General features: G+C 42.8%; 2 protein-coding genes across 5 annotated transcripts in view; one reads left to right on the top strand and one right to left on the bottom strand.

The window, feature by feature from the left end:
* The first annotated feature begins 360 nt into the window (after window positions 1–360).
* LOC117184929 (uncharacterized) lies at window positions 361–6,869 on the top strand. Its single transcript, XM_033384146.1, has 2 exons — window positions 361–2,351; window positions 6,585–6,869. Exons 1-2 carry the CDS (start codon window positions 1,908–1,910, stop codon window positions 6,852–6,854), a joined length of 714 nt encoding a protein of 237 aa, XP_033240037.1. The 5' UTR covers window positions 361–1,907; the 3' UTR covers window positions 6,855–6,869.
* A 4,420-nt stretch (window positions 6,870–11,289) lies between these two features.
* vap (RAS p21 protein activator vap) overlaps window positions 11,290–27,989 on the bottom strand; it is a 117,174-nt gene continuing 100,474 nt past the window's right edge. For all 4 annotated transcript variants that reach the window (XM_033384140.1, XM_033384141.1, XM_033384142.1 and 1 more), the window contains exons 8-9: window positions 11,902–12,052; window positions 11,290–11,807 (exon numbers count right to left, since the gene is read on the bottom strand). In XM_033384140.1, the coding sequence (XP_033240031.1) occupies window positions 11,659–11,807; window positions 11,902–12,052 (300 nt within the window). In that variant the 3' untranslated portion in view covers window positions 11,290–11,658. The remainder of the gene's footprint in view (window positions 11,808–11,901; window positions 12,053–27,989) is intronic.

The following is a 27,989-nucleotide window of genomic DNA, read 5'->3' as shown; positions in this document are numbered from 1 at the left end:
TATGGGACGAAGGCTGCCTCCTATTTATCTGTGCGAGCGATGCATCAGTTGGCAATGGACGAGCAGATGGCGTTTCCAGTTGGAGCTGAAATCCTTCGCCGTGACTTCTACGTGGATGACTTGATATCTGGAGCCAGCTCTCAGGAGGAGGCTATCCGAATTCGTGAGCAAACTACTGGAATTTTGGCTAGAGGTCAGTTCAGTCCCTGCTGTGTTGGATGGAGTTCCGGAAGAGGACAAGGAAACATTTTTGAAGTTCGACGATGGCAGCCATGTGACTAAAACTTTAGGACTTGCGTGGGATCCGGTTTCTGATCTACTATTATTTTCGTTCTCGGCCCTTCAATCTTCTTTGAATTCCTGCAGGCGCTCTGTTTTGTCATCCATAGCGCGATTCTACGATCCTCTCGGACTAGCTGGTCCCTTAAATACTAAATCCAAAATCGTTCTCCAACGTTTGTGCCAAGAGAAGTTGTCCTGGGATGAAAGCCTTCCAGTCGCACTGAACACCGAGTGGCAGGAAATATGCACCAGTTTTGGTCAGATTCGTCGACTTGAATTTCCTCGGCTTGTACTCCTTCCAGACTCTACGCTGGAAATTCACGGATTTTGCGATGCCAGCATCGAGGCTTATGGTGCATGCATTTATGTCGTGTCCAAGGGTCAGCATTTCAGCAGTCACTTACTTTGTGCCAAATCTCGTGTGGCTCCTTTGAAGACACTTACAATACCAAAGTTGGAGCTTTCTGGAGCGGAGTTGCTGGCTATGCTCATATCTGAGGTAGCTGGAATGAATGTATTCAAGGGAAGGTGTTACTGTTGGTGTGATTCTGCCGTTGCGCTCTCTTGGATTCGGGACGAGCCGTCTAGATTTAATATTTTTGTTGCAAATAGAGTGTCAACGATTCAGGAAATGACCGAAAAAATGGAATGGCGCTATGTTCCCACAGCTTTAAACCCAGCCGACATTCTGTCTCGAGGGGCTCATCCGACTGAGCTGAATGAGTCACCTCTTTGGGTGACTCCTCCATTTCTTTGCAGCTCCTCAGATGACTGGCCACCCACTGTGCTACCTGATAAGCCAGCCCTTGAACTTCGTCGGAAGGCTCTTCTGGTCAAATCGCCCTAGATGGACATTATTGCTGATTCCAAGTATGCGAATTCATTTGCTTCTTTGCAACGCGTTTTCGGATACATTCACAAGTTGTGCAACCGAATTCGGTGCCCCGGACTCACTGTCTCAGACATTGAACATGGAACCCAGGTATTGCTACGACTAGTTTAGCGTACTCAGCTATGGGAGGACATGAAGTCACTGCGGGCAAAGGGAGCAGTCTCCTCATCGAGCTCATTCGCATCGTTATCGCCATTCATGGATCAGTTTGGACTTCTCAGGGTAGATGGTCGACTGAAAAACTCTTCGTTGGATTTTGATGGCCGTCATCCAATCATCTTGCCCAGCAGCCATTCACTGACTCTAGCAATAATCTCCCATTTTCATGAGCGGAATCTGCACGCTGGTCCTCGAGCTTTGCTTGGACTAATTCGATCCCAATATTGGCCTATTGGGGAGAGGAAGACGGTAAACAAGGCAGTAAACAAGTGCGTAAGATGCTTTCGACTGAAGCCCAGGGTATTGGAGCATATTATGGCGGATCTTCCAAAGGAGCGTGAACTTCTGTGGGCCGTTTTTCTACAAACCGGAGGCACGCAACAAGGCTCCAATCAAGTGCTTCGTCTGCGTCTTCATTTGTTTCGCTACCAAGGCTGTTCATCTGGAGCTTATAAAGGACTTATCCACAGTTGCTTTTCTACATGGACTAAAGCGCTTCATATGTCCCAGACGAAAGCCGCGGCAGATTTGGTCAGACAACGCAACCAATTTTGTCGGCGCTAAGAATGAACTGATGGAATTAAAGCGCCTGGTCCTCAGCGATGACCATCAGAAGGCGCTGCTAGATTTTTGCTTGGTCGAGGCTATAGACTGGCATTTCATTCCTCCGCGCTCCCCTCATTTTGGTGGTCTATGGGAGGCTGCAGTGAAGACGGCCAAGTACCACTTCTACCGTGCGATAGGCAACTCGGTTCTTGGATTTGACGAGCTGCGGACGCTGTTGTGCCTCATCACGGCAGTGATTAATTCCAGACCTTTAGTTTCGAATTCAGAGAGCCCTGCCGATCTAGATGTTCTAACTCCAGCGCATTTCTTGAATGGTGGCCCTCCTGCTTCGTTCGCTGAGCCTGACGTCACGCAGCTAAACTTCGATCGCCTGGACGGCTGGCAGCGCGTTTCGTACCTGCAGCAGCTCTTTTGGTCCCGGTGGAAGGAGGAGTACATAACGTCACTGCAGGCCGTCAGCCATCGGGTGCTACAGGGGGACAAACGGATGACGGGTCGGCTCGCACAACTGTGAACTCGGAACTGAGGCGCAGCCGCTCCGGTTAGTAATACCCGGTGCGGTCTGCGTCTCACACCCCCCCCTATTACAAAGAGCGTTGCGAGCGAACCGTCACCCGCCGTAACTGTGCACACCGGTGGAAGTGCGACTATACTCTCCCCGTGAGGGCGGCTGGAAACAGGTCCTAGCACGGTCATGTCTCTGCTAGGATGCTGGCGAATGGTAGTCGGGCGGAGAGAAGAAAACTCTCAGTGAAATTACCCCAATCCAAGGTGACACTGTTATATGCCGAGGGATGCATGGCCGGGGGGGTGCCCGGTCGCTAATATGCGGACTCTGGATACCTGCCGACCTCCAGTTTAAATCAGGCTTCCCGGGGCAAGCGGGCTATGCCTCGGGTGACCATCCCCTTCCCGCCTACTCGTGGGAATAACTATGAAAAATAATAATAAACATATTGTTAGGTTGTTTTAGTATTATAACCCTACATTTGTATTTACCTTGCTGCTAGCTTATAATTATTAGTGTTAATCTACAATTGTATTTACTATTAACGTTGTACGAAATATCGTAAGTATCTGAATAAGTATCGATATGAATAATCATCCGATAGTTCTAGTTCTGCGAACTAGAACTATGCGAGAACTAGATCGGAATAGAACCAGAGATCGGAGCTGGGTTCAATGAGCACTTTTGCGGTATCGACAGGACAGAGTGGTTGGTAAAGAATTAAGTAAAATAAAATCATAAAAAGTACGAAACATCAGTGGACTTTCTGCGCCAATAATATAAAAACAAACAAAGCCGCAAAGGAGCTCGGTACTCCTCTTAAAGTACCGGAGGGACAAGCCAATCCCTCTGCACCAGCGCCTGGGAAACCGGGTCCAAAGAAGACGGGGAAGGAGACTGAGTCGGTCCACCGTCTTCAGGCAGCAGCCGCAGCGAGGGGGGCCCGAAAAGCCAATCGGGTCCTTCCAAGTCGGGTGGCTCCAAGGGCGAAGCGGATACCGGGGTGGCTGAGCGGGCAGAGCGTAATCGCGGCTGGTAAGCGCACCGGGACCGAAGAACCCTTGGGACCCCCGGCGGGCAGCGTCTCTGCACCACGGGGAGGAAAGCCGTCGTACCAGGACAGGAGACGAGCGGCCTTCATCCTGTCCAACGAAGACCCGAATTTCAAGGCGTCAGCCGAAGGAAAGGAGCAGAGGCTGTGGGCCTGCTCAATCCTTCCTCTGTTCCAGCCAGCCAAAGCCGGAAAGGGCGCAGCCAAGGCGCCCAACAAGCGGCAACGCTCAGCGGAGGACCCCGCAAATCAGCCAGGTCAAGCCCAGCAAGCCAAGCGGGTGAAGACCCACCTCACGAACCGGTCGTTCGCTGAGGTGGCGAGGGGCAAGACCCTGATCGGTGTCCTGGACAGGGGCGCCGAGGACGGCCATGTCCCCCGCGATAAGTGGCACCTGGTGGAGAACGAGCTCTAGGACCGGTTCCTACTGGAACTGGAGGAGAACGGCGGACCACCGCCAAAGTGTGAGAACGCAGGGTGGCATCAAGGCAAGGTGAAAGCCATCGCCTGCCAAGACGCTCGCTCTGCGGCCCTCTACATGAAGGCGGTGGCGGCCCTAAAAGAGGTCTATCCAGGGGCGAAACTGGAGGCCGTGAAGTGGGAAGATGTCCCTAGTCGCCCGAGAGCCAGAGCGTGGGTCTCGGCTAAGCCTGCAGAGCCTGAGAAGATCCTCAGGTTACTGCAGGTCTGCAACCCCCACCTTCCTACAGCCGATTGGAAGGTGGCAAAGGTGGAGGATATCCAAGGGCAGAGGCGCCAGATTATCCTCGTCCTAAATGAGGAATCAATAGATCTCCTCGCAAAGTCGGATGGTGTAGTGGATTATGGCTATAAGAAGGTCACCATATCCACGTACAAGTCCGATCGCAAGGGCAGGCAAGCGGAGGTCGAGCCAGACCCGGAGCTGCCGGAGATCCTGAAAGAGGGGGCCTCGTGCGAGGAAGATAACCCGGCGTCGGATGCGGCGTCCATGATGTCGGACGACATCCTGGACGACTACGCGTTCGACGAGAGCGACCTAGCCAGAGGTCTCAGCCATATCGTTGTCGGGGAGGAGCCGGAGTCCCCTGACAGCGATCCAGAACCCTAGTAGCCTTCCTCGACATAGAAGGCGCCTTTAACAACATCCTTCCGACCGCCATCACGGGCGCACTGACGGATCTGGGCGTTGACTCCAGGACGGTGAGCTTGATCGATCAGATGCTACAATGCAGGACGGTTGAGGCATCACTGGGGACGTCAACGTGTACCAGATTTGTCAGCAGAGGCACACCGCAGGGCGGAGTCCTCTCGCCCCTCCTATGGAACGTGGCAGTGAACACACTGCTGCGGGAGATAGAGGGGGTGGCTGCCGCGTGGTGGCGTACGCGGACGACGTTGCCATAGCATTCTCCGGAAAATTTCCGCAGACGTTGTGTGAGTGCATGACAAGTACTCTCACGAAAATGTCGAAATGGGCAGACAAATGCGGGTTAGGCGTCAACCCGTCTAAAACGGAACTGGTGCTTTTCACTAGGAAGTACAAAGTTCCGGCACTGATTCCCCCAAGACTATGTGGGGAAACGCTAGTCTTCAGCAACAACGCCAAGTATCTTGGCCTAATCCTCGATAGAAAGCTCGATTGGAAATTGAGCATAGAGGACAGAGTAAAGAAGGAAAGCCATCGGACTAAAATGGGGAATGACCCCATATATAGTTCGGTGGCTCTACACCGCCATCATACGACCAATCATGCTCTATGGAGTGGTGGTATGGTGGCCAGCCTTGGACAAAAGGACAGGCCCCAATAAACTCAGCAGAGTTCAACGCATGGCAGAGCTATGCATAACTGGCGGGCTACGCACTACTCCAGGGGAAGCCCTGGATACTGTGCTGGACCTCCTCCCGGTTGATCTCATGGGAAAGAAGGTGGCAACACTTTCCGCCCTCCGAATGAGAGAAGCCAGACTGTGGAAAGCATCCGCGGTTGGGCACTCGGGAATCCTGATGAGACTCCCGCAATTACCAGAGAGGACAGATTACTGTATCCCCAGTGATCACCTCTCGACGCCCTTCCAGGTATCAATCCCATCTAGGGAGGACTGGGAGATGGGCGAACCAGGATCTGCAAATGCGGTCCACTTCTACACTGATGGCTCAAAGCTAGACGGCCGCGTGGGAGGCGGAGTCTACTGCAGCGAGCTGAACATCAGTCATTGCTTCAGGCTCCCGGATCACTGTAGTGTGTTCCAAGCGGAGGTTGAAGCCATCAAGGAGGCCATTTCAATCGTCTCCAAACTACTCCTAGATACGCACTTAGTGTGCGTCTTCTCGGACAGCCAAGCAGCTATCAAAGCTCTAGGCTCAATATCGTCGAACTCAGCGACTGTAAATGACTGCCGCAGGTCTCTGCACGAGATCGCAGAGCAGTTAGATCTCTTCCTTATATGGGTCCCCGGCCATAGGGACATCGAGGGGAATGACGCCGCCGACGAGCTAGCCAGGCAGGGTACTACGATTCCTCTCCTATCGGAGAGGGAGCAAGTAGCGATGCCCTTGGCTACGTGCAGGCTCCTAACGCACGAATTGTTCGAGCAAAATGCCAATAGGAGATGGCAGCAAACCGTTTCTTGTAAAGTCTCAAGATTGATATGGCCATATCGATCGAAGAAGCGCTCAGCAGAGCTGTATAAACTCAGCAGAGCACAGTGCTCTGCAGTTACTAGAGCCATTACGGGACACTGGCAGATCGGCACTCACGCCTCTAGACTGTCAATCCCTCATAACGACTTCTGCAGGAGTTGTCGCGACGAGGAGGAGGAGGAATCGGTCCCCCACTTCTTCTGCCACTGCCCAGCCCTTGGAAATCGTCGTCTTCGTATTCTCGGGGCCGCTTTCCTCACGGACATTTCGGACCTATCCGTAATCAAACCAGGGACCTTGTCCAAATACATCCAAGCCACCGGATGGGACTACCCTTAACCTGCAGTAGTATGCTCTCACGGTTCGGGCAACGCGAAGGGGCACATGCCCATGCGGCAACACAACGGACCTGTTTATAGGTCCAAGTGAAATTGGGGGCGGGAGGCTCTTATCCCCCCCCCCCCTCCCGGCTACCGCTTTAACCTAACCTAACGCCACTGCAGCAGCGCTCAAAGTGGCGCACTGCGAAGCCTAGTTTAGCTGTTGCAGATTTGGTTCTTGTCAAGGATGAGAATCTTCCTCCCATGAAGTGGCCACTGGCGAGAGTGGTAGAGCTTTTGCCTGGACGAGATGGCGTTTCGCGCGTTGCTGTGCTGAAGACATCATCTGGAATCATCAAGCGCTCCGTCAACAAGCTGTGCCTGCTGCCCCTCAAAGATGCTGTTGAAAGTCAGGCTTCCAACGGGGGTAGTATGTCGGGTCAAGCAGCTTAAATATTGTAAATTATTCCCAGTGGTGCGGCCCTAAAGAAATGCATTCTGTTGTTATTGTCATTTCCACCGCCCACCGTAAAGATTATTTGCTACCGCATATGCATATGCAGCAGAATTCTTTCGTCTCCTTATATCTCAATCTCTCGTACTCGGCTTAGCAGCGGCCCCGAGCAGCTCTTACGCTCTCGGTCTATCCTACTCTCTCGCTCGCGTCTAAGCTTGCTGCATAGGGCCCGGCAGATTGGCCCGTCAGCCCTTGCATGGGCAGTCTTGAGCTAATCGTCGCAGCTGTTAGATTAACATCCTCGCATCAATCCCCATATGTACATACGCGATAAGTAGGTTTACATATGCAAATAAATTGTGAATTATAAACAGCCCCTCGACTTTCATTAACTTCAAATTGCAACAGTTATTAAAAACGCTTAATAGCTTAACAACCTCTCTCCACCCCCCTCTTAGTAGCCAATCAGAATGTAAGAGGCTTGCTTAGTAAGCTCAGCATTCTTTTCCGGAAAAGTGTTGCATTTGCTTCCCACGTTATTGTGTTTACTGAAATCTGGTTAAAGCCGGACATTCTTAGTTCCGAGGTTTTGGCAGATCGGTACACAACTTTAAGAAAGAACCGTTCGTCTCGTCGTGTAGGAGGGATTCTGATTGCAGTGGACTCTAACTTCACGTCAGAACACTTCACAGTCCAAGTTCAACAGGAACTGGAATTCCTGTGTGTAAAACTGAATCTTCCCGCTTTCGCTGTATTCATTGCTTGCTCGTATATCCCACCTTCTTCGGATATTTCAATTTATGAACAGCACTTGTGCGCTTTAACCGCTGTTTCTTCCTCGCTATCTGATAAAGATCGTATGATAGTTCTTGGTGACTTCAACTTGCCTGGAACTGTTTGGACTTCGGTAAACGAGTCTAGTATCCTAGTGCCCATGTCACGACATGACTTTGTTGACGGCTTGCTTGACCTGTTCCTGTCTCAAGTCAATCATGTGAAAAATTCCTTGGGTCGATTGCTTGATCTATGCTTTGTATCGGATCCGACCATAGTGTTGTAAACCCGAGCCCTTCCGCTCACTATACCTGAAGACGCCTACCACCCTACTTTCGAGGTGTCGCTAGATATAGGACCAACTGTATTGGATCGGTCGAGTTTGCGAAGCTTAATAACCTAATTAGGGATTTTGATTGGTCCGCTTTGTACTTGTGATGTCATAAAAGGCACAAACATTTTTTACAATGCTCTTGGCACATTTTTTGATTCTTGTGTCCCGCTTTCTTGTCCGATTAGATCTGGAAAACCCCCTTGGTTTACCAAGGAGTTATCTCGTCTACAAAACTTAAAATCAAGACTTTGTAAAAAATTTCAAGAAGTGGGTTCTCCTACTTCTCACTCTCGCTATGTAATAGCTCGGTCAAACTTTTCAGTTCTTAATGCTCAATGCTATAATATATCTCGATGCAGGATACGTTTTTCTCAGGACCTTAAACAGTTTTACTGCTTCGTAAACAGTAAGCGTAGAACGTCCGCACACCCATCCTTGCTATCATTTTGTAATACCTCAGCAAATATCAGGCAATTGCCGATCTTTTTGCACAATTTTTCCAAACCCCCTATTCTGAGGAAAGCTACTCTGGTCATCCGTACCCATACGGTTTACCGAGGTCGAACGGCATTTTTAGTCCCTTGTTAAATGAATGTTCCCTACTTTATGATCTTCGACTAGTTAAGCCGGTGTTTTCACCGGGTCCAGACGGGGTTCCAGGTTGTGTACTCAGGTACTGCGCCGAGGCTCTGAGTGGACCTTTGCTTAAACTATTAACCCTGTCCATTGATTCTTCATGCTTCCCACCGATCTGAAAGGAATAATTTATTATTTCTCTCCATAAAAAGGGTAGCAAGTCTGAAGCAAAAAACGAGGGGGAACGTTGTGAGTTGCTGCGGACACCGCAACTCTACGGTTATACCCGATACTAAGTCAGTATGGCTCTCCTCCGGCAGACGCCGCTAATATTAAACGACACGACAAAGAGTGCGTGCGAGAGAGACAGAAAATCAGTCTGAGCGTGACGTCGGGCGCTGCGTAGCCAGTGCAAATTGATTTGTTCCTTTTGGCTATAAAAATGATCTGATCTGATCCAGATTCAGCAACCTGATAGATATGGTCATTATCTATGATTCTGCGTTGTTAGTTTTCTCGAATCTGCAATATTGTGGATGCAACAGATTTTCGTCCTTTGTGTGGGCGGAAATCTCTCTGAGATTTGTGAATATCCCCAGATTTGCATACTTTGCGGGGGCGGAAGGGGGTGTGGCGAAATTTTGAAACAAACTCGTCTCGGTCTGATATATTAGGAGTGTGGATACCAAATTTGGTTGCTCTAGCTTTTATAGTCTCTGAGATCTAGGCGCTAATGTTTTACTCTAAGCAAAGCCGCCTATGCTACCTGTGTGTTAGAGAGAGACAGGGCGAGAAAAAATGAAATTGTTTTCTTGATGCTGGCTATAATAGTAATACGATGCAATTCAGATTCTGCAGTCTAAAAGATATGCTGATTCTCTACGATTCTGCGCTTTTTGTTTTCTCGTATCTTTAAAATTGTGGATGCCACAGATTTTCGCCCTTTGTGGGGGCGGAAGTGGGCGGGGCAAAGTCTTGAAATATTTTTGTAGCAGTGACATATCACAGATGTCTGGATCCAAAACATCGTTGCTCTAGCTCTTATAGTCTTTGAGCATTAGGCGCTGAAGGGGACGGACAGACGGACGGACGGACAGACGGACGGACGGACAGACGGACAGACAGACATGGCTCAATCGACTCGGCTATTGATGCTGATCAAGAATATATATACTTTATGGGGTCGGAAACGATTCCTTCTGGACGTTACACACATCTACTTTCACCACAAATCTAATATACCCCAATACTCATTTTGAGTATCGGGTATAATTATAGAGGTATAGCAAAGATATCTACTATTCCCAAAATGTTTGAGAAGGTTTTAACTCCGCACTTGCAACATCTCTGCAAGTCACTTATATCTCCAACTCAGCATGGATTTATAAGGCGACGATCAACCACCACGAACTTCTTAGAGTTTACCTCTTTCATTATTAAAGGCTTTCAAGGTAACTTACAGACGGATGTTATTTACACCGACTTTAGTAAAGCATTCGACTATCTTTGTTCCAGGTCTCAAAGAGTCCTCTTCAAAAACTCCCTCTCTTTACCAGTAAAGGTTTCTTCGGGAGTAACACAGGGCAGCCATCTAGGCCCCTTACTCTTCACACTTTTTATAAATGACTTGCCTTTGGTATTAACATACTCTCAAATACTTATGTGTGCGGATGATGTTAACTCTGTGTCCAGTATAAGGAAATTTCATTTCATTCTCGCTTGCAATCCGATCTCAATAACTTTCAGTCATGGTGTTGTGCTAACTTGTTACATCTTAATGCCTCGAAATGCAAAGTTATGAAATTTCATCTTTATAACCCCTTCTTGGCTCCGCATACCTTATGTGGTTGTTCTCTTGAGATTACCCTGGTAGATGATCTTGGTGTTTTATTGACGGCAAGCTTTAGTTTTCGGACACACATTTCTTCCATGGTAAATAAGGCCATGGGCGTGCTTGGGTTTATAAAGAGATGGTCAAAGGAATTTGACGACCCCTATATAACAGGCGTCTGCTGGTGTCACACGGGCCACTTTATAGTGCAGTTATTGCATCGCCAATTGAAAGATGAAGTCATTGCATGTCAACGTCCAAGAAATTTTCCTCGCATATTAGTCTAACAGCTATCTCTCATGTATGTTCGCGTTCGGTTGCGGAGGACTGCTTTTAACCTGGGATCCGCGTGTAACAGCCTTCTACTGGTGTCACACGGTCCACTTGATGGTGCAGTAATTGCATCGCCACTTGAAAGATGCAGTCATTGCATATCAATGTCCAAGAATATATTTAAAGAACATTTTTCTGTTGGTCAAGTAAAAGTTGCAAAAATAACCCAAAAAGTAGATTGTTTGGAGAATATGGTTTACTTTGAAACAGTCGATGAACCAGCATAGTTTGATATTGAATATTGATCAAAATGAATACTGATAATAAAAGAGACCAAAAACAGAAGCATACTTACATAATTAACTTTTGATTCCTCCTGAAAGAGCCTTTAAAGGCTCATATCTCCTTGAACTTAACATTTTTGAAGTTCTTTATCAGAAGCGTATGCTCAAATTATCCAAATTACCACTGTGCGTTGTAGCTATGGAATTGGAGCATGTTTTATTTCGCTGCAACCTGAGTGATACTATTCCTTCAAGAATTCCCACGCTTATTCATTTACAAAAAAATTGTACATCGTATTGATTTTGTTATAATTTCATTCTTTGTTCATATTTTGAGTAAATCTTGGCTACTTGCCATGTTTTTTATGAATATTCACTTATATTTTGACCTATTATTTTGTGCCAGCTGTTTAATATTAATGTTATATTTATGTATTAACTTACATATATGGTTATATTTAATATACGGCTTATATGTATATAGAAAGAATGTTTATAACTTTTTGTATTAAATCCACTGCATAATTTAGCACGTGCACATATTTCAAGATCTATAAAAATAAAAATTTTATATTTAGACTGTGCTGAAAACATTTTTATAATTACAGTTTATATAATAAGTTTATATATAATATAATAAGTAACACTAATATGTACTTAGAACTAAGAGCTGTATTGCAACGGCAGTTGCCACGGTAGTGCTAGTTTCGCTCTGATTCACTCGAGGTTTAGCTGATCATCTCGCGATATTTCAGCTTATGCTTGGTCAACATATCCGTGACTGTGACGAGCTTCTTGATTGAGAGTATATTCGATAGCTCCTGAAGTTCTGGCAAATACGATACACAGATGTGATGCAATGTAGCTAGCTCTCGTCCTGCAAGTGTGATTATATAAATCGATAGTATATTTAATTGTAATGAATACTGGTGTTTTTTAGAGATTTATAAGGGGATTTCAATAAAGTTTACCGGTGTCTTGTGCATTATGATTTATACTTTGTTCGACAAACATTCCCAACGGTGTATTCGATTCAGAACACAAAGAAAGCTGATCCAAGAATACTATCATACGCTCCTTATTTTTTAGTATAAACGGATTTACAACCTCCATGTATTGTTCCTTAAAAAATAGATAGATTGGATAACAAATTTTAATAGTAATTAATCATTTTGATAATAAATTCATTTATATCTTGTAATATGACTTTTGGCTAGCTATCTATGACACATTAAATTTAAAATTAGTCGATGAAACATTGCACATACATACGTAGTCGTTTTCGACTTCGTTTCAATTTTTTTTAAATAGATTTAAAGCTGAGACTGAAACAAATTTGTTTTCTGTCTAACGGATTTTGAAAATAAGTGTTTTCTTAAGGTTTATTTTTAAATATATTTAAAGCTCTGACTGAAACAAACATACTTAACACGACATAAATCCGTTAAATATTTTAAAATGTTTATAAAACCGAGTATTTGCACAAGGTTTATTTTTTAGAGATGATCAAAACTTGAGAATGCTACAGAATATATTAAGAAATTTTGCATTCCTAAAAATCGAACAAATGCAGCTTTTTGGGTCAAGCTGAATAAAAGACCAAAAGCTGTTGAATAAACTTTGACAACGCATTGTGTGTTCTGTATTTTTCTTTCGAATTTGATCTCGCCTAATCTCTTTGATTATGAAAATCGGTTCGACATTCCATTCAACAAGAATTATATATAATACATTCTGAGTTGTGCTCAGTAATGTGCGGTCAAAAAGTGAAAAATTAAAACGACGATGATCCGCATTAGGCACAGTTTGAATTACAATACGAGAACGCTCTTGCAAGTACTATGCTATGTATTAAATCATTGCAGATAACCTAGGTGAAACTCTGCAAAGGGAGTAGGGAAAGTTCTGGCGGAACTTGTTGCTTGTTAAAGCAGTTGTTCATGAAAATGAGTGAAAATGAATCGGTAACACATTAGGTAAATCATTTTTGTGCGATCGTCGACAAACTGAAAGAAGAAGAAATTCCTGAAGAAATTTTGACTGCCCGAGGCTAACGAAAATTTCGTGGTAGCAAGCCGTGCAAAAATTGTTCTCGGATAAATACGCTTTGATAAATCGCGCTTTGTGTTTGTTAAGATTTTGAAGACAAGAGACGTAATCTTTGTCAAGTTGAAACAATTTAAATCATTTGCAGAAATTAATTAGTTAATAATTAATTAATTAATTAACTAATCGGCCAAGAAATCGGTACTTTTGAAAACGAAACGGTTGATAACATTGCAGAATCTTCAACATTAGCTGGCATGACACCTTTTAAAGTATGGGCAGAAAGGAAGCCGTGTGTCGGTCATCTGCAGATCTTTGGTGCTATTTATTTTCTAATTATTTCTAATTATTTTCCCAAAAGGAGAAGAACATTATTAGGTTGGTTACTCTGAAACAGAAAATGCATATACATAGGTTGTTTAATCCTGAAGAATAGAAAGCAATTGGGGCACAAGATGTAATTTTCCTCGAGAATAGCCTGTATAGAAATCGCAAAGCTTCGGCGAGTGCTGCTGAATCTGCGCAGCCCAAACTTGTAGAATTCCAGCATATGGAACATTTTATTCCCCACGAACAGGCTCTGGAGATGACCAGTGGAGATTAATATATAGTTAATTTTAGCGAAATAAAACACACAGAGTAGCCAGAATGCTCAGATCGAGTTGAAGATGACAAACAGTCAGTCTTCGCGCAGCCAAATTCAGATTGAGCACAAAGGTGTCACACCTAGAAAGGTTTTTACTGGTCAGCCTGGAACGCATATAGGCTAAAGATATTCGTGTCCCTCCTAATGCAAAAGGGTCATTGACGGGTACTGAGGGGGTACGCACTAAAGCGTGACAAGGATGGCAATTTCAATTTCAACTTTACTAAGACTTTTTCACCTGTTGCCAGATACTCCAAAAGCAGGCTGGTAATAGCTTTGGCTCTGGAACGTATCGAAAAGCTAGCTACATTATGTGAAAAATAGGTTTTTGCCTTAAAACTGGCTGTGAAACATCATAGTTTTCACTGAGTATTGATGACAATAAGTATACAAAATAAAAGATTCCAAAAACAGATTCCTACGTTACATACATTTTGACTGATCCTAAAGTCCTAAAGTATTCATATTCATATTGTGCAAGCAGTCATTAAATTGTTTGACTCTTGCCACCTGCTTTCGTCGGCATCACCACTGTGTGTTGACGCGATAGAAATGAAGGTATCATATTCGTTCGCCAAAGCTTAAAAACATGATACCTGATACATTATAAAAGATACGTTGTTCTTCTGAGCGCGCCCATTGTTAATATGACTGTTCTAAGGAAAATGTTTGTATTTTTTTGGGTATTTTGGTGAGTATACGAAAGAGTGCATAAATTCAAAATACATACTTAAATTAAAAAATCTACCCAAAACCTCGTCAATTTTTAGTTTTCTAGATATGTAGTTGCAAAAAACTAAGAAATGTCCACGGGAACAAAACAAAGGTGGCTGTTGTGATTTTTGACGAAATCAGAGGAAATATTCTAATTTTAGACTTATGTGCATTTGCAATATTTCCCAAAAGAGATCGATGCTTCCTTTAAATTGAACATTAAGCACATTCGCACGAGACAAGAGTTTCTTGCTTTTATAAAAACTAAAAAATTTACAGTTAGCCGAGATTGCGCCATTTTTTTTACGTGTAGTGCTTTTTTGTATACATGGCTTAAGTATCTTACATATACATAGATGCAATGAACTTTTCGAATTCTAAAAGCTGATAAATGCAACTTTAATTTGGACCTGAATAAATTGGACGGCTGCACATTAGCCGCTTATCCATAGATTTTTATAAGCAATGTCTAAAACGACGCCCTATTAATTTTACCATACAAATGAAATATAAAACACAAGAAACAATTTTTTCCAACCTTTCCAAAGTTTTTAAAATCAACATTTTTAAAAATAATTTCAGCAAAAAATTGTAAATTTGCATTGAAATCAGGGTCCGCAAATAAGAGTTGTGAATGTACATTTTATCTATATAAATCAATGTGAGAGAGATATTGAATACACCAAAATATATATTTTAGTTGTATGTAGCGATATTAGAACAAACTTATATATCACAATTTTAAAAAAACTGGCTTATTATTTGGTAATTTTGAATTGTGTAGTATTTTTTGAATATATTGGTATATTGTTTGCCAATAAATACTACGAATGCAACAGAATGTAGAAGAATCGAGGGGAAACGTTTTGAGTTGCTGCTGCCATGATGGAATTACCTTTTTTTACTTCTTACAAATCCCCCCTCTTACTAACTAAGCCGGGTCGGTGGAAGGGCGAGAACATTACGCAAAATAAACGAAATTTTGAAATACACTTGCAACAGTGAGATCTAAAAGGAGTATGGATACAAAATTTGGTTGCTCTAGCTCGAATAGTCTCTGAGATCTGTGGATGCCAAAGATTTTCGTCCTTTGCGGGCGCGGAAAGGGGTGGGGCGAAATTTTTAAATACACTTGTATCAGATGGATCTAACAGGAGCGTGGATACCAAAATTTATTTCTTTAGCCTTAATAGTCTCGACATCTGTGGATGCCACAGATTTTCGTACTTTTGTGAGGACGGGCAAAATTTTGCAATACACTTGTAACAGTGACATATTACAGAAGTAATATTACATATTACGTTGCTCTAGCTCTTATAGTCTTGGAGCACTAGGCGCTCATAGTGACGGACAGACGGACGGACAGAAAGACAAGGCTGAATCGACTTGACTGTTGATGATGATCAAGAATATATATACTTTACGGGGTCGGAAACGCTTCCTTCTGGACGTTACACGCATCCACTTTCACCACAAATCTAATATACCCCTTACTCATTTTGAGTATCGGGTATAAAAATGGATATAAAAAAAATAGTATTATCCTTAATATTCGTCTTTGAAATGCATTCTATGTATCAATTGTTTTTAAATCTTAAAAATTAATTTTGAAAAAATTAAGAGTATAAATGATTGTTATTTTTTATTTGTATTGAAAAAAATATATATTTTATTACTCATACATTTTTTAATAAAAATTAAAAATAAGTGTTACTTTTGAATTTTTCAATTCAAATTGGGAAATAATTGTTAAATTATAATTTTTTTTTTAAACTTATTGAATGGTTAGAGCTGCCCAGACGGTAAGCTCAAGATATTTTTTTTCGACTTTCCCCGAATTATCAAACTCAAATTTTGTAAAAAAATACGGCAAAATTATCAATTTAAATTTGAAAGTTTAATATTTTTAAGACGGTAAGTTTAAGCTACATGGTGTTTGGGATTTACAGCTGCATTTATCAGCTTTTCAGAATTGCAAAGTTCAATACAACCAGGCGTAAGATACTTTAGTTATGTAAAAAAAGAAGCAGAAAGACAGAAAAAATATGTTGTTAAATACAATTTTAAAAAATTATAAAAAAAAACCAAATCTATTAAAAACGAGGGGGAACGTTGTGAGTTGCTGCGGACACCGCAACTCTACAGTTATACCCGATACTAAGTCAGTATGGCTCTCCTCCGGCAGACGCCGCTAATATTAAGCAACACGACAAAGAATGCGTGCGAGAGAGACAGAAAATCAGTCTGAGCGAGACGTTGCGCGCTGCGTAGCCACTGCAAATTGATTTGTTCCTTTTTTGCTACAAAAATGATCCGATCTGATCTAGATTCAGCAATCTGATAGATATGGTCATTATCTATGACTCTGCGTTTTTAGTTTTCTCAAATGTGCAATATTGTGGATGCAACAAATTTTCGTCCTTTGTGGGGGCGGAAGGGAGTGGGGCGAAATTCTGAGATATACGTTTTATACTGAGATCTAACAGAAATGCGGATACCAAATTTGGTTACTCTAGCCTTAATAGTCTCTGTGATTTGTGGATGCCCCAGATTTTCGTCCTTTCCGGGGGAGGAAGGGGGTGTGGCGAAATTTTGACACGGTCAAGGTCCGATATCACAGGAGTGTGGATACCAAATTTGGTTGCTCTAGCTCTTATGGGTTCTGAGATCCTTGAACTCATATTTTGCAATTGGCAAAACCGACCATGAAACCTGTGTGTTAGAGAGAGACAGAGCGAGAAAGAGTGAAATTGTTTTCTTGATTCTGGCTATAATAATTGTACGATCTGGTTCAGATTTTGCACTCTAGAAGATATAGTCATTTTCTACGATTTCTACGATTTTTAGTTTTCTCGTGTCGTCGAAATTGTGGATGCCACAGATTTTCGCCCTTTGTGGGGGCGGAAGTGGGCGGGGCAAAGTTTTGAAATATTCTTGTAGCAGTGACATATCACAGAAGTCTAGATCCAAAACATCGTTGCTCTAGCTCTTATAGTCTTTGAGCACTAGGCGCTGAAGGGGACGGACAGACAGACATTGCTCAATCGACTCGGCTATTGATGCTGATCAATAATATATATACTTTATGGGGTCGGAAACGATTCCTTCTGGATGTTACACACATCCACTTTTACCACAAATCTAATATACCCCAATACTCATTTTGAGTATCGGGTATAAAAACTCACTAACAATTTTTAAAGCCCCAAATCTTTCAGAAAAGAATTTTTGGTTCACAGCGGAAATGTGGTGTTGCATAGTGTTATACATATAAAAATGTTGTTGGTTTGCAACTCATTTCCAAAGTCCAAAAGTTCTCCACCGATTGAGCTGAAATTTTGACATATCATGAAATTTAGTTCTAGGATTGGTTTTAAACTTAATATAAAATCGCGAAATCGAGATTTTAGTATGAATATTTGCAAGAGTAGCCCTCTACAGTGATGTCATTTCCGATCAATAGAATAGACTGAATGCATTTTTGGTTATACAATTTGATTCTCTTATATGTGAGTTAAGCATTCGACGAAAGTTTTGTTGTGTTTGTTAGAGCAGTACAGTTGACAAAATAGGGGAATGAGAATGCCTCTTGCACTTTTCAATTATTTTAACATAGAACGGATCGTGGTAAAGCTCTAACAACGGGGAAAAAAGCTAAAATACTTTACAAATACAAAAAAAAGCACCACTTACTGACGTTCGTAAAAAAGGTCGCTCTCTTTTTGCTCGGGATCATATGACATGGAAAACCGAATGGTACCGAACCGGGATGGCTTTCGCGTAAAGTGTATGAATCCGAAAAACAATTTGAAGATGTTGCATCATTGAAACATGCCATCAAAAACGCATGGAGCGAAATATCCCTGGACTATTTGGAGTCCCTGAATAATTCAAGGCCAAAACGAATTTTCGAAGTCATTTCTAATAAGGCTGGCTACACCCATTATTAAACAGACTTTATCATATCATATCAGACTTTATTATAAAAATATAATTTAACATTAAGATTCTGAAAAACTTTTTCATTTATATTAATTTTAAGCCCTTGAGTGTATTCCTTTTGAATTATAACAACAATGTTTTTTTTTAAAGAATAGAATCTTGAATATTTAAAAAATATATTTTTCCCAAATTCATTCGTATCTTGATTTTTAAAATGAAATTTCCTATAAAAAATTCATTGAGTCTATTCTATTGATCGGCAGTGTACGTATGCTAACTAAACAAATAAATAAACTAGTTGAATATCAGCTACCGTATCAACCAGACGTGTTTTTTCAGCTTATCGTTCGAAATGTATTATTATTATTCACAATACTAGCTAACGGCAACTGTCGTCACGTGCGGAACACGAGGCACGAAACACCGTTTCCGAGTGCAAGGTTTAGTCATTATATCAAAAATATAGTGTTATTCGTTCTATACCAGTGAACGTGGAAAAAGTATAAATAAAACGGAAAAATTCGTGGGAGCAGCATTAAACTGTAAAAAAAAATCGGTCAGAAAATGTATGCAAGAAACAACCGTGCAACCACAATGCGCGCTGGCTAAATACCTACTTAACATATGTTTTAATTTATTTATATTGTAACGAATGGAGATTTAGTAGACTGGCTATTGTTGTCATGTTATATTGAAAATAGTCAGTCTTGGCTAAAAAATCTCTGCATAGTTAGAATACCCTCTGTTTTCATATTCACAACCTTGAAAATACGAACTGTATACTGTAACTACTAGTGTCAGAAGTGTCAATTTTGAGAGTGGTTAAATAAGGAGAGCTAAAAGCAGAACAATTGATGAAGGAATTAGCTGAGCGGGGTTTACCGACAAGCGGCTTAAAAGCCGAACTTCAGCTACGGCTAAAATCTGCAATGGAGAGAGCAGGCCTCAATTTCGAGGATTATGAGTTCTTGGATGAGCAATGCTCCAGGTCGACAGTGGGGGAGAAGAAGCCGGTGGCAGACAATGGTCAAATGATGGCGATGTTGCAACAGATGATGCTGCAGATGGAGGGCCATGGTGACCAGCAACAACAGATGATGCTGCAGATAATGGAAACGAGGGATCAAGTGAAGAATCAAGTGAAGTATCAAGGTGAAGCTCACAGAAATTACAGATAAATTTAATTACGAGGCTGTTAAGAGTGCCTTGGAGCGTCGATATGGAGGTGACCACATGCGGGAAGTTCATCGCTTGGAACTGAAGGGCAGGGTACAACGTTACGTAGAGTCGCTTCAAGAGTTCGCGACAATGGCTGGCCCCAACCGAATTTCTGGAGAGACGGTTTTATAGACGGTATCAAAGATTTAGACACACGTCGCGCTACGGTTCTGATGCAGAGAAAAACATACGAGGAAGCGGTCAGTCACGCATTGACCTGTGGAACATCGCTATTGATGCCGTCCATCACCAAAAGTGCATACTGTACAAACGGAGCTGAATAATGGTAACTGACCTACAAGAACACAAGGACAAGGAGTATTTAGCGGAAGATGCTTCATTTGCAACCAAACGGGTCATATGGCGAGAAAATATCGCGATAGACAAAAAAGACCGAGATCCTGGTCCATGGATCCATGGTCCATAAAGTTGTGACTGGAGACCCTCGATGCAGATTTTTTTTAACTAGAACGACACGACACGTACTTCGAGCTGCCCCACAATTCTCGTTTCCCAGTTGGAGCGAAACTCGAAGAATCTTACTATCAGAGGCATCTTGGATGAAACCGACTTGTTACTATCTTTGGACAGGCGCATCTCATTCTATAATCAATAGAGGTATAGCTAAAGGAAATGTGGAGCCTCTCGAACGGCTACAGGTGAAGAGACGCTTATATAATATAATATCATTGCTGATTTCGTAGAAGACATCATTATCGGAGTGGATTTCATGATCAGCTATGGCTTTACAAATTCGTTCGTTCTCTTTCGTAGATAAGACGCGTTTTTGTTTTGCGCTCCGCATATTTCCCCTTTGTTTTGCATAAACAACCAGTGTTTTCATAAATAAACTTTAATTAACTTCCTAACCAGCCTACAATCTGGAAATTTATTCTATTCCGCGAGTGCATGCCTTTTTTTGTGTTAAAAAATGTATTTAGCTTCTAATTTTGGCGCCGGCTTGTCATGTTTGTGTTGTTGCCGTGAGTACGCATTACAGTGCATTACAGCTCTCGTCTTGTGGCTTTTGTTCTATTATCACTCTCTGAACTTCAATAACTGTTCTTTCTCTCTAGCTCTCGTAACTTTCTGTTCAGTATCTCTCTCATTAGCTGCTGCTGCAACTGTTCTCCTCTCCTCCTATTAGCGTTTGTCTGGCAAACTGGTTTGATAGCCATTTGTTTTGAAATATTTTTTGATTTTAATTTTGTTCAAATTTTGTATTATGGAGTTTTCTGTGGTATGTGCCAAAAAATCCTGTCGGAAAGAGATCACCCATGATCAGTCGAGTATCCCCTGCTGGCTCTGCGACAGCGTAGTGCACGCAAAATGCGCTGGGTTTACGGGCGATGCCCTCGTGGGCGATGCCATATCAAAACGTAATGGCTTGCACTACAGTTGTGAGGCATGCCGTGCGGTCATATTTATGAGGCAGACGCGGAAGGGCTTTAAGGAGCTGAACGTTGGCTTTAAAAATCAGTACGATCGGCTTCTAGTCTTTGGCAGTCTGCAACTGCTGAATGAGTCTCCGAGGCGTAAAAGGGTCACTCCGCGGGATCTGCACGTGCCAGCCGTCACTCAGCCGTTCGCGGCCGAAAAACTGACTCCGACCACTCCAAGTGTGCAGCAGTTGATCTCGTTTGCCACTCCAAAGGCAACGACAGCTGCTGGCGATGCAGATCCGGTAGCCGAATTCATCGCTTCGGAGAACGTGCAGCCAAGTACGTCTATAGCGTCCGTGTCCGTGGTGTCCTCAAGCTCGCTTGCTATCCCGTCTATTCCGATCCCACCAGTGATCAGAAGTTCAGGACCTCTAGATATTGCCACCACAGTTCCTAGGCCTGTGGTGCCTAAACCACTGTTGGGAGTCCCACCAAAACGACAAGTTTTTGTTTCACGTCTGGCTCCTGACCTTACATTTAATGATGTAATTGCTTTTATTCAAAGCAAAATAAAAGCCGCGGGTTTAAGGGTGGAGAAATTTAATTTCTCTTATGCCAGGGAGATAACCTCGTTTAAGATAAACATCTCCCTAACTCAATTTGAAACCATTTGCTCTGCCAAATTTTGGACGGAGCATTTGGTGGTGAAGGAGTTTAAGGATAAGAAGAAGAATAGGCCCCCCCCCATAACTCTTACAAATCATTTCATTGTGCCACCCTCAACTTCCTCATCTTCTCGTCCTGCTTCCACCTCTCCAAAAAACTAACTTCTCTTCTTAAGTTATCAGAATAGTAGAGGCTTACGTAGTAGGCTCAGCATTTTTTTCCGTGATAGTGTTGCATTTGCTGCTCACGTTATTGTGTTTACTGAAACCTGGTTAATGCCGGACATTCTTAGTTCCGAAGTTTTGGCAGATCGGTACACAACTTTAAGAAAGAACCGTTCGTCTCGTCGTGCAGGAGGGATTCTGATTGCAGTGGACTCTAACTTCACGTCCAGGTTCAACTAGAATGGAATTCCTGTGTGTAAAACTGATTCTTCCCGCTTTCACTACTTTTCATTACTTGCTCGTATATTCCACCTTCTTCGGATATCTCTATTTATGAGCAGCATTTTTCCGCTTTATCTGCTGTTTCTTCCTCGCTATCAGATAAAGATCGTATGATTGTTCTTGGTGACTTCAACTTGCCAACTAGTGTCCATGTCACGACATGACTTTGTTGACGGCTTGCTTGAACTGTCCCTGTCTCAAGTCAATCATGTGAAAAATTCCTTGGGTCGATTGCTTGATCTATGCTTTGTATCGGATCCGACCATAGTATTGTTAACCCGAGCCCTTCCGCTCACTATACCTGAAGACGCATACCACCCTACTTTCGAGGTGTCGCTAGATATAGGACCAACTGTATTGGATCGGTCGAGTTTGCGAAGCTTAATAACCTAATTAGGGATTTTGATTGGTCCGCTTTGTACTTGTGATGTCATAAAAGGCACAAACATTTTTTACAATGCTCTTGGCACATTTTTTGATTCTTGTGTCCCGCTTTCTTGTCCGATTAGATCTGGAAAACCCCCTTGGTTTACCAAAGAGTTATCTCGTCTACAAAACTTAAAATCAAGACTTTGTAAAAAATTTCAAGAAGTGGGTTCTCCTACTTCTCACTCTCGCTATGTAATAGCTCGGTCAAACTTTTCAGTTCTTAATGCTCAATGCTATAATATATCTCGATGCAGGATACGTTTTTCTCAGGACCTTAAACAGTTTTACTGCTTCGTAAACAGTAAGCGTAGAACGTCCGCACACCCATCCTTGCTATCATTTTGTAATACCTCAGCAAATATCAGGCAATTGCCGATCTTTTTGCACAATTTTTCCAAACCACCTATTCTGAGGAAAGCTACTCTGGTCATCCGTACCCATACGGTTTACCGAGGTCGAACGGCATTTTTAGTCCCTTGTTAAATGAATGTTCCCTACTTTATGATCTTCGACTAGTTAAGCCGGTGTTTTCACCGGGTCCAGACGGGGTTCCAGGTTGTGTACTCAGGTACTGCGCCGAGGCTCTGAGTGGACCTTTGATTAAACTATTAACCCTGTCCATTGATTCTTCATGCTTCCCACCGATCTGAAAGGAATAATTTATTATTTCTCTCCATAAAAAGGGTAGCAAGTCTGAAGCAAAAAATTATAGAGGTATAGCAAAGATATCTGCTATTCCCAAAATGTTTGAGAAGGTTTTAACTCCGCACTTGCAACATCTCTGCAAGTCACTTATATCTCCAACTCAGCATGGATTTATAAGGCGGCGATCAACCACCACGAACTTCTTAGAGTTTACCTCTTTCATTATTAAAGGCTTTCAAGGTAACTTACAGACGGATGTTATTTACACCGAATTTAGTAAAGCATTCGACTATGTAAACCATTCCCTTTTAGCGCATAAACTTGACCTTCTAGGGTTTGCGCCCAACCTCCTGAGATTGATTTCTAGCTATCTTTGTTCCAGGTCTCAAAGAGTCCTCTTCAAAAACTCCCTCTCTTCACTAGTAAAGGTTTCTTCGGGAGTAACACAGGGCAGCCATCTAGGCCCCTTACTCTTCACATTCTTTATTAATGACTTGCCTTCGGTATTAACATACTCTCGAGTACTTATGTATGCGGATAATGTTAATCTCTGTGTCCAGTATTAGGACATTTCATTGCATACTCGCTTGCAATCCGATCTCAATAAATTTCAGTCATGGTGCTGTGCCAACTTGTTACACCTTAATGCCTCGAAATGCAAAGTAGTGACATTTCATTGTTCTAGCCCCTTGTTGGCTACCTATACCCTATGTGGCGGTTCTCTTGAAAGAATTACCCCGGTGTATGATCTTGGTGTCTTATTAGACGCAAAGTTTAAGTTTTCCGAACATATTTCTACCATGGTAAATAGGGCCATGGGCGTGCTTGGGTTTATAAAGAGGTGGTCAAAAGAATTTGACGACCCCTATATAACAAAGACTCTCTTTACTACGCTACTTCGTCCGATTTTAGAATACAGCTCCTGTGTATGGTGCCCTCAGTACAAAGTACACCAGGACCGTATATAATCAGTACAGAAAAACTTTTTACTCTTTGCTCTGCGGGGCCTTAACTGGGATTCGGGTGTCAGACTCCCATCTTACTCTAGTAGACTGCTATTAGTAAATCTCCCAGCCTTAGTTAACCGTAGAAAAACGCTTGGTGTGATTTTTATGCACAACTTGATCAGGGGTGACATAGACAGCCCAGATCTGTTGAGCCGCATAAACTTCACGACTTAAACTTAGACTTACTAGAAATTTTATATCGTTGTTCCTTCCACTTTGTAGATCGAATTATTCCTTGCATGAGCCGTTTACGGTCTTATTCTCGGATTATAACTCCTTCTACCATATTATATCCACCACTAATTCTCTTCCTCTTATTAAATTAAGAATCCTTATACACCTGTCTAGCAATTAGTAAATGTAGTGGTATTTTTATTTTGTATTTTGAATGCATGCCTAGATCTCTTAGTTATTTTAGTACTAATTTTCCTCTAATATTAGTCTAATAGCTATCTTTCAGCAATGCATCGCCTCTTGCACGATGCAGTCATTGCATTTCAACGTCCAAGAAAAATTATATGCAAATATAAGCCGGTAAATTTTTTCAATGTCCAAGTAGTCCGTCTATTTTTAATACTCCGTCTTTTAAAATATACAAATCTATCCCAATTATTAAATCTACCCTACTTGGTTTGTTTAGGTTAGGGTCTGCCAACACATAATCTTGCCACTTAGTTTTGTCAATATTGAAAGATTTAACGGTAAAGCTTTCATCAGTTTCGGAAGAATAATTGCTTCAATATTTAGGGGACCTTTATTATAATCACGAGTTTTTACCGATAAAGTAACTTTGTACTTTGAAGTGGAAGAGTCTGTAGATTCGCTCTTTTTCGTACTAAGTATAATATTTGCGCAGCTTCCTCTTTAATTATGGTACATTGCAACCCACCATCAATTAGAGCTCTAAGGTTTTGATAGCCACCATTTCCTGCCCTTACTTTTTTAAGTGCTTTGAGTAAAAATGCTTGTTCTTTTGTTAAGCAAGTGTTAATATTTTCCCTCTTTTCGTAGGAAATATGTAGCATCGTATGATGAGGTTTCTTACGAATCCCACATAAAATTTCAAATAAGCATTTCTTATAAATATAATGCCTACAGCAGTTTGTGCAAGGGCGCTGTTTTTTAATAAACTGGCCTCTATATATCGGACTTATTCCCTTAAACTTATAGCAGTGAATTATGGTATGTCCTGCCATTTTACATAGCGGACAATTTTCTTTTATTTTGCCATATTGCACCACTTTTTTCAACAGCTTCCACTCTTTATCCTGCGACGTGTAATGAGAAGTGTACCGGTGTTCTATAAATTCCATTACATCTTGCAATGCTTGGATCTTTTTTATACCCGATACTCAAAATGAGTATTGGGGTATATTAGATTTGTGGTAAAAGTGTATGTGTGTAACGTCCAGAAGGAATCGTTTCCGACCCCATAAAGTATATATATTCTTGATCAGCATCAATAGCCGAGTCGATTGAGCCATGTCTGTCTGTCCGTCTGTCCGTCTGTCCGTCCGTCCGTCTGTCCGTCCCCTTCAGCGCCTAATGCTCAAAGACTATAAGAGCTAGAGCAACGATGTTTTGGATCCAGACTTCTGTGATATGTCACTGCTACAAAAATATTTCAAAACTTTGCCCCGCCCACTTCCGCCCCCACAAAGGGCGAAAATCTGTAGCATCCACAATTTTAAAGATACGAGAAAACCGAAAACGCAGAATCGTAGAGAATGACGATATCTTTTAGACTGCGGAATCTGAATTGGATCGTATTATTATTTTAGCCAGCATCAAGAAAACAATTTCATTTTTTCTCGCCCTGTCTCTCTCTAACACACACGTAGCATAGGCGGCTTTGCTTAGAGTAAAACATTAGCGCCTAGATCTCAGAGACTATAAAAGCTAGAGCAACCAAATTTGGTATCCACACTCCTAATATATCGGACCGAGACGCGTTTGTTTCAAAATTTCGCCACACCCCCTTCCGCCCCCGCAAAGGATGCAGATCTGGGGATATTCATAAATCTCAGAGACTATTAAGGCTAGAGTAACCAAATTTGGTATCCGCACTCCTTTTAGATCTCACTATAAAACGTATATCTCAAAATTTCGCCCCACCCCCTTCCGCCCACACAAAGGACGAAAATCTGTTGCATCCACAATATTGCAAATTCGAGTAAACTAAAACGCAGAATCATAGACAATGACCATATCTATCCGGTTGCCGAATCTGGATCAGATCGGATCATTTTTGTAGCCAAAAGCAAGAAATCAATTTTTAGTGGCTACGCAGCGCCCGAAGTCACGCTCAGACTGATTTTCTGTCTCTCTCGCACGCACTCTTTGTCGTGTCGTTTAATATTAGCGGCGTCTTCCGGAGGAGAGCCATACTGACTTAGTATCGGGTATAACTGTAGAGTTGCGGTGTCCGCAGCAACTCACAACGTTCCCCCTCGTTTTGTCTTTTTTATATGACTTTCATATAATTGTAAGCCATCATTGTTGAACTTTTTCAACACTATGTGCGCGAAAATCACATCAAGTTCTTCTGTTAATTGTGACTTTAATTTGATTAAATGTATTGACTCATTTATAGAATCAGAAAACCATTTAATATTTTTCGCTGAATCGTGATCCTGCATTGTTAAGTCTACTTGTGGGTATGTGGGTACTTCTACTTTCGGAAGATCAGGCAATTCGATATCTTCTTTTTTTATCGTTGCCCCATTACTATCCACGCTGCTTTCCTCAGCTATGGTTTGCATCCTAACATAACTTAATCTTGCTTACCATGCTTTGAATATCAAATTCCAACTCGCCGATTTGGTCGTCAAAGCTGTCGTTTGTTTCATAGCTATTATCCCTACTATCCCTCCCATCCCAACACGATACCAACCCACATTACAACCCCCACACCCACCTCACACCGGGCCGGACTAAGTATGTTACTCGCCCCGTGCCGAGAATCAGCCTGGCTGGGGGCCCGGTATAAAAACTAGCCCAGTCGCTAACGAAGGGCTCAGGCACTTGACAGCCCCCTGTTCCTTACAACGTGTCGACAATGTGGATCTCTGCCCGGGCGGACCGTTCCCTTTCTCTGCATCTCATGGGAAGAAGCTGCATAAAAAGCAAATAAATAACCAAGAAACACAAAAAAAAAACCAAAATGATTGAGGCACTCCCCAAACGCTAACTGGGAGCAATTCCAAGCATAGGAAGGCAGCGGCCCAAAGGCCTGGCCCTACCGGCTCTAAAGCAGGGAGTACCTGTACGGTGGAAGGTGCCTGTGCGAGTTCAACGGGGCATACTCCCGAATCCGGAGTGGGTGGTATGGCAACTTCCGAAGCTGACACCTTGGAGAGGCAGCTAAGCAATACTGTGGCTGCCCGACCTTCTGGTAAAGCGCATGGAGATAACTTGCCGTCGACAAGCGCCTAAGCCAAACGTTTAACTTACGCCGAAAAGAGGAGTGAAGGGAACATACTCCGTTGGCAACACGCCAGCAGCGAAACCAGCCCATCAGCCCACTGGCTGAAGAAGGTGGAATGGGCCTCGGCTGTGCTCCCGGTGTTCACCTTAGAGCAGAAAAAGGTGGCTCCCCAATCTAAGAGGCAGCGCTCGCAGGAGACGCCTGGACCGGTGGCAGTGCGCTCCAGAGTGCTGACCGAAGCCTCCTTTGCGCAGATTGCCAGTCTAGCACTAGGACCAACTCCAGTGAGGAATCCCTACACATTCTACTCGACACGCATTTCCCTGGATGCACAACCACCGCACCGACACACCCCTCAGGGGAGGGATCAGTAAAAATTATGGACCACATCCTTACAAAACAGAACATATGTAAGCTGGGCAGGAAACAGCTTCAACCTGTTTAAATCGCCAGGCCCGGACTATTAACTGGCTAAAATGTATCTTCAGGAA

Source organism: Drosophila pseudoobscura, chromosome X (genome assembly GCF_009870125.1).
Source record: "Drosophila pseudoobscura strain MV-25-SWS-2005 chromosome X, UCI_Dpse_MV25, whole genome shotgun sequence".
Classification (NCBI taxonomy): domain Eukaryota; kingdom Metazoa; phylum Arthropoda; class Insecta; order Diptera; family Drosophilidae; genus Drosophila; species Drosophila pseudoobscura.
The sequence above is the reverse complement of the archived record's forward strand: the minus strand, read 5'-3'. Positions and strand labels throughout refer to the sequence as shown.